This window comes from Phallusia mammillata, chromosome 1 (assembly GCF_965637545.1).
Source record: "Phallusia mammillata chromosome 1, kaPhaMamm4.hap1.1, whole genome shotgun sequence".
Classification (NCBI taxonomy): domain Eukaryota; kingdom Metazoa; phylum Chordata; class Ascidiacea; order Phlebobranchia; family Ascidiidae; genus Phallusia; species Phallusia mammillata.
This window is the reverse complement of record NC_137252.1, coordinates 10,907,930-10,922,897: the sequence shown is the minus strand read 5'-3', so window position 1 is coordinate 10,922,897 and position 14,968 is coordinate 10,907,930. Positions and strand designations below refer to the sequence as shown.

Genomic DNA, 14,968 nt, shown 5'->3' with positions numbered 1-14,968 from the left:
TGCCGCAACGTAACAACAAAGTTATAAAAATATATGTTCATGTCAAAACAATTTGAAGACTGAACAGCGCGCATGCTTCTTTCAAGAATCCTCAATATGCGTTTGATAACACATAATATGTTGACGTCGCATGTAAAGGGAGTTACAAACGGATATCCCCTGATAATAGAGGTAAGTAGTTTCAATTTCTAATTTTGTTTTCCACTATTTAATGGGTGACACCAAAACGCTGAATGGGCGGGACGGGGGGTGACACTAAAACGCTGAATGGGCGGGACGGGCGGAATGGAGGGCGGGACGTCGCGGGAGATGGCGGGACGTCGTGAAAACCGCTAAATATCGGGTTAAATTGCTGACGGTTGGAGCTATTAAGGTTGGGATAAGGTTTTATAATGGAAAATCATTAAAAAAAATTCCGCCGAACACTACATTCCGCGCCCGAAACGTCCCGCCATCTCCCGCGACGTCCCGCCATAGCATTTTTGCCTAATGTCAGGAAATAGTTGAATAAGTTTTAGGCAGGGACATTTTTTGATTCATATACTATTATAAAACCTCAACCTAACCCTAATAGCACTAACCGTCAGCAATTTACCCGATATTGAGCGGTTTCCGCGACGTCCCGCCCATCCCGCCCATTCAGCGTTTTAGTGTCACCCGGGACGGGCGGGACGTCGCGGAACTGCTAAATATCGGGTAAATTGCTGACGGTTAGTGCTATTAGGGTTGGGTTGGGGTTTTATAATAGTACATAAATCAAAAAATGTCCCTGCCTAAAACTTATTTAGCTGTTTCTTGACATTCAGCAAAAATGCTTGGGCGGGAAGTCTCCCTCGGCCGCTGAATGTTTCCCTCGGTCGCGGAAGGTATCCGGGGGAATTATTTTTAATGATTTTATATTATAAAACCTTATCCCAACCTTAATAGCACTAACCGTCAGCAATTGAACTCGATATTCAGAGGTTTTCACGTCGCCCCGCCATCTCGCCCATTCACCGTTTTAGTGTCACCCCTATTTAATAAAGTTTTGCTCGCTAACTTAATGACATTGATAACCAGTTTGTCAACGTTTGTAACACCTTGGCTTCTCTTTCTTAAGGCAACAGAAGTGGAGGAGAAAGAGGTGGATTTTAACCCAGAGTTTATCAGTAGGATGATGTCAAGAATTGAATGGCCAGCTCTTGTAAAAGCCATGGAATGGGTAAAGCAAATACATGTATTGTAGTATGCTTTAATTTGTTCGTTTTTTTCCTAAAAATTATGATGTTTATTTCTGGGCGCTGTAAACAAATGATTCCATTGATTCAAATTGACTTTTGGTCATGCAATTTCTGGAAATAAACCTAGTGAAGTTAAATATTCTAAATTTGCCGCTCTTCTCGTGTATCTTGTATATTTCTGTTACACATGCTAATACCTGTAGTTTGTTATGACATCGCATTACACTTAAACCTATTGAATTGTTACTCTGTTTCAGATTGGCAAGAAAGACTGTCTACCAGAGGAACCGATTGAGAATTGTGAAAAAGACAATGATTTTCTACAGAAAGCACACCATGCTTTGATGGAAATTGAAGTAATAACAGGAAGTTTGAAATGTCCAGAAAGTGGCAGAAAATTTCCGATTTCTAATGGAATACCTAATATGCTTTTAAATGAGGATGAAGTGTGACTAAAAAACATGTAGAGAACCTGACAAACTACATCACTTTTTTAATTTTGTGGTTGTTGGTCACACAAGTCGATGGTGAAATACCATACATCACACTTGTTTGTGTGTTTTAATGGTTGGTGTGCAGAAGAATTCTTTGCGTTTACATGTCACACTTTCACATTGCATTTGCACCATTTATTGTTACATGACCATTAAAAGCAGCACAGGTACAACACTCAACACACAGTTTTTCATGTACTAAGTGCCATTAACACAACACACAGAAGCCAACAACATATACATATATAGTACAGGTTTAGAACTTTACTCTCCGTTGTATGCGGCGTGTGCACATCCATGTGCGCAATGTAAGGACAATAAACATTAAACTCCACCAAAGTTTGGCAGGACTTAAAAGCAGAGACAAAGTACCATAACTTAAATATACTTCTAAGCATGAGTAACAATGACACAGTACAACATGAAGAAATAAAATATGAAAAAGCCAGGTTTTACGCTTCTGGAATGACTGTTTGAAGCTAAAATTGTCCATCCAACGTACTTCAGCACAGTATGACAAATATATGATTGCAGTTGTATAGTGAAATATGAACTGTAAAATTAAATTTACAAAGTAAAAGTCCAAGTTCTTTTTTAATATATATCAAAGTAGAGAGACAACATAAGGAATAAGAATGACACAATGTTGTTTAGTGTTAACTTACTATTGATATTGAGTGAGCATATAGGAGATATTCAGAAACAAGTTGGCCTTCAATTAGGAGTCCATAAACAAAACAAGCTCCAATATGACCTGTTACAATTTCTCCAATGAAATGGGGACCTAGAAAAGTGAAGACATATATATGTACATATATTTAGGGATGCAAAGGTTTTCAGTACTAAGCTATATATATCGCACAATGTAAAGACTAATGCAATTTAACATACCTATTGCGAGGTTTAACAGGAAAACAATCAGTGCATAAAATGTAAAATTGTCCGAAATTAACAGCTGAAGTCTGAAGAGCCAAAGCTGAATAAAACTATTTTCATTTGGAATTTGAACTCCATATCTTTTTACCAACATAATAGTGGTAACTGCGATTGCAATAAAACTTGCAAAAGCTGTTTTAGCCTGTAAAAAATACATTTTTAATTGACCAAAAACATATTTATTTAACAGGATTTATTTAGTAGCTTACAATTGTACAAAAATCAGTCAGTAAAATCACAGTTGCAGAAAAACTGAAGTCAATAGGCCATTCGTCATCAAGACTAAAACGAGAAACATGAGAATTTGTTGCACCAGACTCATCTTCAACAGTTACATTTAAAACATGGACACCACTTTTAAAAAGAGATGGATCCCATCTGAAATGATAATAATCCATTGTTATGCACACTAAAGTTTTCAAAAAAGTTTATTTCAATCCAAAAATAAATTAAAAATTGTTTGTCTCCATTGTTAATAGTTATTAACATATTTGTTTTGCAAACATAATTTTTTTGTTGGCAGATGGTTTTGATTTTAAGTGAAATAAAAATTTAAATATTAATGTATTCACTGCAAAATGAAGTAAGTCACAGAAATCAGTGATATGGCGACTTGTGATTTTATGTCAGTCGGTTCACTAAAATAGGACTTTGGCTGGAACTAACAGACAAGTGGAGTAGTGACAAAGTCCAATCTAAACTACTGCCAAAGCACTTACTTGCAAACCCACAGAGGGCCTTCAACATGTGATGCTTCCTCTGTTATCACTCCGTCAACGGCCACAGAAGTCTTTGTTATACGGGCAGTACTGAACGCTAAAAATCTGAAACCGAAACTGTTTTTGAATATCATACACCTTTTTGTGTTTAGGTTTACTGCATATATATATACTATTTGTTGACTTTAGTTGCAAAAAACGTTTCACTGTATAAAATAAAAATAAATGTACAGATATATATATATGTGTGTGTGTGTGTGTTGCTTTTTAAGCTTTAATTACATTTCAATCCAATTACTCTTAAACTTTTGCCATTTCAGCATCAATTGCTCTTACCTTATGTGTGACGACTTTTTTATTCTGCCAATAGGTTCATGTTTTGGTATCATGTCCCTTGCTGGTTTAGGATTGCTTATTAAAACTACTGGCCACTGGTTAAAAGGCATATCCACATATGATATAAGATCATGATCTACTGCAATGACCCTGTAATAACGATTCCATTTCCAATCTTTTACTTCCAGTTCAAGAAATCCTAAAATATGTGGAATTAAGTAAAATTTGTTTTTAATGGCTAAGTATTTAAAATAGTGCTTAGAGACACAAGTACATTTTATGAGTTAAAATGAGATAACTAACTGTTAAATTGGATTGCTCTTAACTTTGTGTTAAATTTGGTAAATCATTTAACTCAGCTCAGTTGCTAGGTTCTGCATAGTAAATAAATTCAATTTGTGTTTCTCTTTTAAATATCTGGCAAAGATTAGAAACTACAATGTTGTAAACAGTTTATGTTTAACCATTATTAACAGTTTACAAAAAACACCCCAAAATATATTTGTTTTTATACTTACCACTTGGGTGCATTGCTTGCAAATGTGGAAACAGTCCACCCAAGTCATGCATATGTCCACAAAGGTAAACTGCACCAAAATGCCCAAGGACACTTCTTAATCCAACAGCAGCAGAAGATGACACAGTAGGTGTAGGGTAATGCCCATACCAAATAGTCATGTTACTTTTGCGACTCCTTTCACCTTCTATCTGAAGCTTCTTAACTTCATCAGATGACAAATGACCTGCAAAAGTAAGTTTAAAAACCGTATACTTTTGATTTGGTTCACATCCAAATTAAGGAATATGTGACCCCCTTACATTTTTATCCCTATAGTGGTGGTGTTTGGGCTTACTTTTTGTTCGTTTATTGTAAATATAAACCACAAACAGTAGTTACAAGCTTGTTGCAGTGTAGCCACCAATATCCAAAAAAACTAGAAGAGTGGCTTTCTGATATACTTCCATTTTATATATTCTATACGATATTTACCAATTTACTATACATATCATTTGATCTACACATATGATTGTTTTTGTAAACAAAAACTAATGGGTCCCCACACGCGCGTTTGTGCGGATTTACAGTAAACAAATGTTGAGGTGATTTTTAGATTCTTAAGAACAAATTTTTAAAAAGCATTAACCCAACAATAAAAAAAATTGTTCGTATTCTTTTTGCACTATTATTGTCATGTAATTACAAAAACATTAAAAAAACGTAACAAAGACTTAAATCTAATCTCTTGCTTTGACCCAGATATAGTCCTCCAAGGTCGGGTTTTGAACACATTTTTTTTAGAAAGCTGTAACAGTTGTTTTGCAGACACTTTAAATTAAAAAGCAATTTGCTACAAGTGTATACATAACAAATTGTTTTTCATTTAACTTTGTTTCGCAAAACAAGTACCATTGACCTGTAGTAACCTCTCAGGGTGCACACGCCAAACCACTGTTTGACCTTTTGACACCGTTTTCAATAGCTCGCCATCATTCGTGTTCAACAATACTGTTAAGCCTAATTTATACATGCCTTGAGTATTGACTCCTAAATTGATTGTCAAAAAAACGCTACGTTATGAAGAAAGTTCTGAGCTGTGTTTGTAATACCGACTAGTTGACCTTAAGTAACCCGTGATCATGCGGCGGCCAACCTGACAACGAGCATTTAAAAAAACATTTATTTGGCAAAAAAGTCAAGTTAATTTTTTCATCTTAACTTTTATTAAGTTTTTCTTGACATATACAAAACCGAAGCACGGTTATTAGGTTTAAATCACGTCATAGGTGTAAAACCTTCGCCAAAACTAAAAATGTGAGTGATAACTTAATAAAACGAAATAGCATTGCTGTGCAAAACAGCTGATTGCTAATCACTGAAATGACGTCTCGTAAAACATATGTCCGACGTCAAGCTGAGCCCTCCCGCTATCGTAAACCAGTGAGTTACTCTCTTGGTACTTCTGCCTACAGTGTCTTTCTTGACCAAACGAGCGTTAGACACATTTACGTTTCGGGGTCCTGTGGGTGAACCTCTGGGTCATACGGGGTCAAAATTCACATGGACCATCTTTAGACCAATATCTGTAATGTGTGTAAATTAGAAAAAGTTTGAACCATTCTTTCTTGACCAAAACGTGGGAACAATAGCCGCGCTAAAAATTTCACGTTTTGGGGGGCTGTGGGTGAACCGAGGGATCAAACGGGGTCAAAATTCACATGGACCATCTTTAGACCAATATCTGTAATGTGTGTAAATTTGAAAAAGTTTGAACCATTCTTTCTTGACCAAAACGTGGGAACAAATCCGCGTTAGACGGAAAAAAAGAAAATAAGAAAAAAAGAAAAAAAAAATACGGACAAAAACAATATGTGTCCCCTTCAGGGAAGGGGACCCATAATGAAAAACTAGCAAATCTAAATTTCACTTCCAACAGGAAATGTAAGTGGTAAAGCAGTCGAAAGAGCAAAGCCAAATACATACCCATGAAGTTATAAGGCCTGCGAGGACCCGGCATAATTGATGCATCCACTGGTATGAAGGAATATTTTCCATATGGCTTAACCAAGTTCCATGTAGTGCTGGAAAGCTTTCCTTTGCTCCCAGACAGACTGGCATAGTAGTTGGCAGGAGAGTCATCAGACAAAATATTAAACACATCTATTTCCACACACAAGAAAGTTACATGCAGCAAGGCTTAATGCCTTCAGTGCTTTTTACAGACCGACTACATTCAAAAATTTACCGTGATTGCCTCTAACATCCAACCAAACAAATTTGTCCAACACTTTGGTGTCCTGCAACACTTTGTTGTAGGTTTGCCACTCGTCAAGGAATTGCTCAGAATCATACAAGTTTTTGTGTTTTGCATCAGTTAGATCCCCAGTTACCAGGACAACTTCAGGATTTATTGCACTTAGAGTGGTGGAACAAAAAGATTTAAAGTCTGGCCCTCGAGTTTTGTCATAGAAACGACTGATATGAATATCTGAAACCTGAAAATAAAATTTGCCGAAAAAAATTGATATCTTCAAATCAAAAGTAGTTTCAAAAAATAATTGTGACTACAAAACACTTATGTTACCTGAACAAACCAAAACAAATTGGAGGCCTTGTTGGAAGGGTATGGTGGGTTGGTGGGCATCCATTCTGACTTAGACAAGTGATGTGGTTTGTACAGTGTAACAGCAAGGAACAATAAATAAATTATTGTGAAAAAAACTGAGTATTTTGCTATGCGAAGAAGCAACATGATTTAACTGCATTCACCTGAAAACGTTTTGTAAGTATATGGTTTATTTTTAAATTCAAAGATAGATTTCTAATTTTGCTTGAAAATATTTGTTCTACAGAACACAATTCTTAGTCATGGATTTGTGTGAGTATAACTACATTAAAATCAACACAGGTTGCATTTCCTGAACTTCTTTACAGGATTTTAGCCTTTGTGTAATAAATTTAGAGAGTTCATTAACAGTAGCTGTCTTCAGATTGCAGTAGAGCTGCCACTAATTTAGTTTGTTCCCTTAGTTAGTGGTGAGTCTAAGTACATGTTTTAATAAATATATTCTGATGTCCCAGTATGAACTTGTTCTACTTCTACGTACTTAGCAATGCACACAATGCTTCATAACGACAAAGAATACACAAATCAGTACGTTACAGTCTACTTACCACTTAATTTAACGGCAGACTTTTTGATCTAACTACTCTATGCAGAATCATGACCAAGTGACCTTCGATCTCCAGTCTCCACCATGTATTTTCCTTTCTCTCGTATTCCATCGTTTTGAACGAAGAAAACAATGCTTGTCGGTCAGCTGATCGCTCTTTTGTCAACACTTCTGCGATTCGGTGTTCACTGGTGCGTGTAGCGGCGATGTGAAAGTACAAAAAGTGGACACGTGTTTTTCACTACGTGTTTTCGTTGGACGTTGTTTCAAACCACGCAGTGCCGGATTAAGGGTCTGCTGACCTGTAGGCACATTTTATAAGTGGCCCGAAAATCAGGGTTGCCAACTAAAAAATTAGAATTATCAGTGTTGCCAAATCATTTTGTCACAAAGATCGTTGTTGTAAAGTGGCCTGTATTTTTGACTGGCCTGTAGGCACGTGGCTACTTTGCCTAATGGTTAATCCGGCACTGAAACCACGTATATCTTTTTTTGTTGTTGAAGTGAACATGTATCGGTTGGGATTGTACCGACTGACAGATTGGATGGTTAACTTACCATCGAACGGCCAGGATGAACCTAAATTGTAGTGTAGATGCTTTCAATTTCCCGCTAATGGTTCCTTACTTCCTTGCATTTCTATTCACAAACATGTTTGCCGAACTTTGCAATACGATTCTACTTGGACATCTAAACAGTATAGACCGTGGAAGGAGGGGCACAATAATATAGGCAGACTTAATTAACCATCGTTTAAAATTTATCAGCATCTGCCCTAAACATAAATGGGTATTTTGGGTATTGTAATTTTTGGTGGCATGGATTACGTCGAATACCTATGTGTCACGCACTCATGTGGATAATTGGATAAGTTTTTCACTGTGAAGCACGACTATTAGTTTTATTGTTTGATCATTTGGATATCAGCAATTGAAAAGTTTCCAGCACAACTCGACGGTTCAAATGGATTCTTAAAATGTTTACTGAACAATGCAAAACAATTATTAGTAGGCTTACGCTGCTATGGGCCAGCGGAAAACATGCGTCATAATATTGTTTCGACCGGGCATGCGCCCGACCCCTTATGAGGTTGATGGTAATTTTCGCTGGGCTTTAGGCTAATCAAGCCTGAAATTTGAGCAAATCGATGAGCCGAGCGGACCTGCAGTACGTATACCTTCCTTTCTACTAAGCATTTCGATAGTTTTCAGACGACTGCTGTGTTTAATATCCCAACCCAAATTGGCCCATCTCAAAAAGTGGGACTTCAACGTGACTTTGATCCGGCGCACACAAACTGCAGGCCTGCCAGGCCGCTTTTAAGCAGTTCAGCACCAACAGTTTTCTACTTCTGCAAAATTTAGTAAATGACGTTTACAAAAGTAGAAGCGGACCTGCACCTGCGTGTAAATAACTGGTACCATACAGCGAGCCTGGAACGTTTTTAACCTGAGAGCGGCGGGACGGGCGCTGTGCCACGCTCACCGTGTGGGCCAAGCGGGTCGTGCGAGACCGAGTTTCGAGGTTGCGAGGTGAACACTGAAAGCAAAAAATTAAACTGTCAGATTATGCACAAGTCGTAATATAAAGACACAGAAAAGACGGAAACCTGCAATCAACGGGCCGAGCAAAAGGCAGCGCTGGTTTGCATATTTGAATTTGTAAGCAACGGCAAAGTTATCCTAATCCCCGGCGTTTTTACTTGACCGAGCCCGCATCTCAACAATTTACAAATGCTCTTCCTAAATTGACTGTCCTCGTATTTTCTCCTGCTCACCCCAACGTTACCTGGGAAATGAGTATTGCTCAGAAAATCCCAGTTTATATACAAGTATGCGACGGGTTGTCATAAAGGTGTGGCCGGCCCAAGCGCTACTGATTGGCCAAGTTAAGCTTGGCGCATACTGTGCAAGCAGAGCAACATGCGTTGGGTGCGTGGTACATTGGTGCGTGGTACAGTTGGCGGTTGTTTTGCTCCACGCGATGTTGACTAAACGAAAATACTTACAAATGGTACCCTGTATACACATGTATCTATGTTGTAGGGATCGGTTGATTTCGGCACAGCAGAAAATAAATGTTTTTGTGAACTAAACATACTTCCATAGACTAAATTGTGGGTCTCACGCAGTCTGAGTATTGCCGCAATTGCGCAGAAAACAGCTAAACGCGCATTTTAGAAATAATTGGATACAACTACACAATACGATGCTAATTCGTTTTGTGCTGCATGAAGTATTGCTGCAAATGATACCATTGAACAGGACTTGTAAAATAGTGCTTAGTAAATAAACATTACAACTCGGAAGCTGTAAAAACTCTTGTGTGTTGTTTGTAGTTCTTGCCCCTCAACGCATGTCAACTTGATTTTAGCTGGACGCCAAAGTATATTTATGGCCATTTAACCGTAGTTCTGCACATACAGATAAAAACTTCACCACTTCAATATAGCCATTGGATATAATAACAGTTTTATGTTGTGACTCTGCAAGTTACGATTGCCGACGCTGCGTTTAAACCGGTCACGTGGTTTAGCAAAAGGCACCAGCGTACACCACAAAACTTTGTTGGGTTGAGGAAAACAAGTTCATTGCGAAGTAAGCGGTTAAAAAGTCAAATTCCTGTACAACGGAAGCTACCGGTTAACAATAGTTTGCTAAAACCACATTGATAAATCTGCAACCTGTCGACTTGGTTACACATTAAACGCCGACATGTCTGAAGGCAGCTTGATCACGTAGAAACCCCTTAACCTCACCTTATTTAAACAACGTAAGGTGACTGGGATGTTCAGTAAATCGTACGAGACGATGCTGAAAGCAGAGGGTAATCAGAAGGGATAAGTACATACATAATTTTTGTAACCTTTTTGGCGTATAAGGAGCGCTTGGAGCGTGTTGTTCAATCATTGTAACGTGACGGGACTGATTGAATTCAGATGGGCCGATTCATTATTTTTAAGTGTGTTTTTTTGCCAAAATTGAAAACGGGAAAATGCATCATACAGCATTAATAAAATCATTAAAAAATAAGATTTCTGGCAATTCACACGAGCAAAATTTCAGACAACTTACACCTGTTACTGTTATAACATATTGTGCATTAATTTCAATCACCGGTTCGAAAAAAGTAACAAAAACAACATTTTGTTTACAGGTTAATAGATAGAGTTGTAGCTTCGTAGTAAGTTTGCCACCAAACGTTAATCATGAAGAGAGCACAAATTACCAAAGCGTACGAACCTCTGGATCTGAATGAAACCAAGATCCCAGAGGCTCCTGCAGGAGGGGTGGTCATCAAGGTGAGGTTATATTATTTGTGATGGTCAACAAAAGTTGCACACGAATTTCGCAAATTGGTTTCCGCAAATTTGTTTTACTTATTGTGCTCAATCGCGATGTGCTTATGTCGACCTTTTGAATTTGATTCGAAATTTGTTCAGAGTAAAATGTTTAGTTCTTGTCGCAATAACTACAAAAGTAAAGGGCAAACAATGACCACTAAGCACCTGATAATTTAGGTCCCGAAAATTACACTTTTCAGACAACGTATAGCGGTATTTGTCACTCGGATCTGCATCAATGGGAGGATGAGGTTTCGATGGGAGACGGAAGTGTCTTCAAGTTTACTGAGGTCGAATATTACAAATTTCCGGTTACCCCAGGACACGAAATCGCAGGAACGATTTACTCCATCGGGTCTAACAACGCAGGTAAAATTGTGACCAGCAAATCAGTTTTGGAATTTTGCCCAACTTAAAAAGCATTGCAATTTTTTGTTCCAGCAACGAAATATCATTCACATATTTAAGAAAATAAATGCATAATATGTAAACACAAACCAAACATAAACCAAGGACATAATATATTGTTTTTGTTTTTAGTGAAATTTATTGGACATATAGCCTACTAGAGAATTTTGGGGAAAAGGCCGTTGGTCAAGTATTTGGATTCATTGCGTTTAGGATGAAAAACATCGGACCTTATCAAAATTTTAGAGCTACCACAAACAATTATAGGTCCCTTAATAGCACAACGCTTAACATATGGTGTGAGTTGCTTATCGCATAGTCAAGCATCGTCGAAACATAACAGAAGGGTTGATTGTTAACAATGCAAACAATTTAAGGAAAAGAAAAGCAAACATCCGTTAATTTGTTTTTAAGATCGCTGTAATCGGTTCGTAAGGACAACGTTTTAAATTTGCACCCTTTTTTTAAACCCTGGAGTAAATGTCTACGAATTAACGCCTGTTTTGCATCATTCCATAAAAAAAGTACAATTGCGAAAAAATGTTTTTACAATTACGAAATGTGCAAGCATTTCTGTTGCAAAAAAGTGCAAGCATTTCTGTACATTTGTAGGCATGAATCATAAAATTGGCGACCGCGTAGTCGTGTATTCGTGGGCTGCATGTGGTCATTGCAAGTATTGTGACGAGGATTGGTCGAATATGTGCCCAGAACGATTGCGCTGCTATGGATTTGGCATTCCTGGCGGGTATGCATAAATGTGTAAATACAAGATGTAGATTTTAGAATAACGAATTTTCAACAAATGTGTAAGTTGATTCATTGTCTTAGTTCTTATATGTCTAAAAAAGTCAAAAATCTTGTGTTGTTATAAACTTTAGTTTTACTACTGATTTGTATCGCAATTTGACACGATTAAACGCAAAAATTTGGCCTCAAACTTTGCCACTTTACAGATAAAGCATTATACAAAGGTTACAATTCCCACCTTCTTGTGCAAATAGGACACATTTCACCTACTACAAAATTTTCTGGTAAACAACGAGTACGATCTATGAAAGCAATACTTTGTTTGTGAACTTCACAGTTACGCGAACTTTGTTGTCGTACCTGAAGCCAAACACGCGCTCAAGCTACCAGACTCGATTCCGTTTGAGGTCGGATGCATGTTACCCTGTTCCGGCATCACCACATACAACGCTGTGACGACCATCAAACCGGTTGTGGAACGATTTGTAAAGTTTGAAGGTTCTTTAAAGTGGTTTTGTAGCTACCTTGTTTCCTCCCAGGCAAAAATTTTCTAGTTTTGCTGAATCACGGTATTTTGCTGTTCTGTGGTAGAAATACCACACAACGTTGCCTATTCAATGCATTGCTGTGTATAGATTTTTTCCTGTAGTGCATTTACTGTTGTAACTCTGACGATTGCATCAAATGCATTCAGTATAAACCAAAATGGCAATGTAATTCATGCCTAACGCCCTGTAAGAATTACAAGTTTAAAACGAACGGATTTTGAAATATTAAGGTACAGTTCAATCAAATACCTTAGACATCTTTTTTTAACATTGAGTAAAATACTAATGTACATATTTTTTTGCTAACATTGCAACTGTGTTATCAAGGAAAGGCAAGCGTTTTGATCGTGGGTGCTGGAGGTCTTGGTCTATGGAGTTTGCAAATTGCCAAGGCTGTCTTGCCCAAGGAAACGAAGATAGTGATTGCCGATCTCTCTGTAAGTAACAGCTGCTGTTTTTCTGTCTCACCGCCAAAGTTACTCAGTCGATACAGGCAAATATTTGTACCTTTATAAACGTGACTACTGCGACCCGGCTGCCGGGAGGGTTAAAAGGACATATATTAGCCCTGACTGTTTAAATTGGCACTTTTTCTCTGCGTTTGCATATTAAACAGTTAATCATTGCTTGGGACAAGGGTAAAAGGACACAGCATGTACAGCGTTTGTTATAAGACCTTCATATATACCAACTTAAAATGATTAATACATATTTTTTATAATAAACAAAGCGTGTATCAAATTTTAAGGTTAATATCTATGTATTAAAATGCTTTTACATTATAATATGAATTGTATTATTTAACGCGGGTTTAATACTTGTTTTTCAACATCGGTTTTATGATATAGAGAAAGTAAATGTTAGGAAAGTATTCGCTTCAATTGCTATAGGTAATTTGAAGAGAATAATGTTTATTTGGACGACTTCTCTGAGCGCAAGGGCCACAAGAGGGCGCCGGAGTTCTATTTGAGAACGTGCACTGAATCCACTGATTCACTTCTTGATTCGTAGGAACTTGACTGAATGGTCTGGCGCGCCTAAACCATATACAGACATAAAAAAAAACCTTGATCGGGATTCGTCACCGTGGGTGTCCTGGGTCGAACCCCGTAAAAAAAACTTCATAATTGATTGACAGGATGAAAAGTTGGCGGTGGCGCGCGAGCGTGGTTGCGACGACACTGTGGTGTGGAAGAAGGGAATGACAGAGGAAGACATCATAGAACTCACTAAGAGCAAGGGAAGAGACGGAGGGTTTGACGCCATCATGGATTACGTCAATACGTCGGTGACAAGCACTCGAGTCTTTAAATGTCTAAGGCCGGTAAGAATAACAATTGTCGCAAGGTTTACATTTTAATGCAAACAAATAACTTTTAAGTCTTTGACGTATTTGCCTACAAAACTCGTTATTTGCCCAACCAGTTTTACAGCGATAGCTCCAGCAACGTGTCCAGTAATCTGCTTCAGGTCATTGGGCTTAGACTTTTATTAATCTTTGTCCTGAAATTTTAAACGATTTAAAAGATGCCATTTTAGACGAAATGAATATGTTTCATTTTTATTCACAGACTGATATATTATTTTACTTAAAAGAGAGTTTATATTTTCAATTAAAATGTGGTTAAGATTTTTTTGTCGTATACTTTACTAATCACTCTATTTGCCAGTTTATGTTACATTCAGACGTATTTTTATCATTATTTTGGCCATGCGACCCTGTCAAACCCCAATATGACAGATATAGGTTGCCAACATTTAAAACATTTTTTGATGCAGAACGGGATGCTGGCAATGGTTGGCTTATTTGGAGGTTGTGGCCAATATTCACTGCCAAGCATGGTCCTGTGGTCGAATCAAGTGACAGGTGTTTTCGTCGGAAAACTTCATCATCTTCAGGAGTTAATCGAACTGGTCGCAACACAGAAGGTAATTTACTGTCATTATTATGGTGGTAAGAACATTGCCATTGTGGCACTGGAGCATTTAAATTTTGCTTTGGCAAAGTAAATCAAAAAGTTTTATCCATTTTGTTGTAAGCTTATGATTGGTTTAAATTTACAGCTTTTCAAAGGGTGGGAACATTACCCTATAGTTTGGTTTATAATAGTGAATTGTTTTAATTTGGTGAACTCGGATTTCTTTGGTATGAACCAATGCTGTGTACGCTTTATGTGGGGTTAACACACCGGACTAAACAACAGTACTTGTTACAGCCAGAAAAAAATACTAATTTTGATTTTAACACCACAGCTTATCCCACCGCCACTTAACTACTTTAAACTGGACCAAGTCACTGATGCTTTAATGATGTTAAAGAAAGGGACAATGAGAGGTCGAGGAATCATCAAGTTCGACTAAATGCTGTGAAAGCATGTTCTGATAGCGTTGCTTCAAGACGAAATTTATACAATCACTATAGCCCGATGTGTCGCCAACACGTTTTAATTGCAATAAATTGTTTGCAACGTTTGATCACTTATCTTTTTTATTCAGACTTTTCGACAAAACTATTGTCGTTGTCAGCAAAATGATCGAAACG

At 37.6% G+C, this 14,968-nt stretch overlaps 3 protein-coding genes across 4 annotated transcripts; 2 read left to right on the top strand and 1 right to left on the bottom strand.

Moving 5' to 3' along the window:
• Positions 1-5: 5 nt before the first annotated feature.
• Positions 6-1,894, top strand: LOC145219719 (multifunctional methyltransferase subunit TRM112-like protein). Its single transcript, XM_080087043.1, has 3 exons — positions 6-171; positions 1,100-1,201; positions 1,478-1,894. Exons 1-3 carry the CDS (start codon positions 73-75, stop codon positions 1,670-1,672), a joined length of 396 nt encoding a protein of 131 aa, XP_079943169.1. The 5' UTR covers positions 6-72; the 3' UTR covers positions 1,673-1,894.
• On the bottom strand, positions 1,835-7,624 carry LOC145219674 (transmembrane protein 62-like). Of its 2 annotated transcripts, none has more exons than XM_080087005.1 (11): positions 7,379-7,624; positions 6,789-6,973; positions 6,450-6,699; positions 6,188-6,364; positions 4,224-4,448; positions 3,706-3,904; positions 3,370-3,474; positions 2,860-3,028; positions 2,606-2,792; positions 2,380-2,498; positions 1,835-2,267 (listed from the first exon to the last, which is right to left on the bottom strand). In XM_080087005.1, the coding sequence occupies exons 2-11, from the start codon at positions 6,954-6,956 to the stop codon at positions 1,971-1,973; spliced, it is 1,896 nt and encodes a 631-aa protein (XP_079943131.1). In that variant the 5' UTR covers positions 6,957-6,973; positions 7,379-7,624; the 3' UTR covers positions 1,835-1,970. The 2 variants fall into 2 exon arrangements, with proteins under 2 accessions (XP_079943131.1, XP_079943138.1); XM_080087012.1 differs by having other exon boundaries at positions 6,789-6,853.
• Positions 7,625-10,584: 2,960 nt separating this feature from the next.
• Positions 10,585-14,893, top strand: LOC145229835 (6-hydroxyhexanoate dehydrogenase-like). Its single transcript, XM_080095204.1, has 8 exons — positions 10,585-10,678; positions 10,921-11,089; positions 11,741-11,876; positions 12,216-12,376; positions 12,754-12,863; positions 13,565-13,750; positions 14,206-14,355; positions 14,680-14,893. The coding sequence occupies exons 1-8, from the start codon at positions 10,586-10,588 to the stop codon at positions 14,785-14,787; spliced, it is 1,113 nt and encodes a 370-aa protein (XP_079951330.1). The 5' UTR covers position 10,585; the 3' UTR covers positions 14,788-14,893.
• Positions 14,894-14,968: the final 75 nt, after the last annotated feature.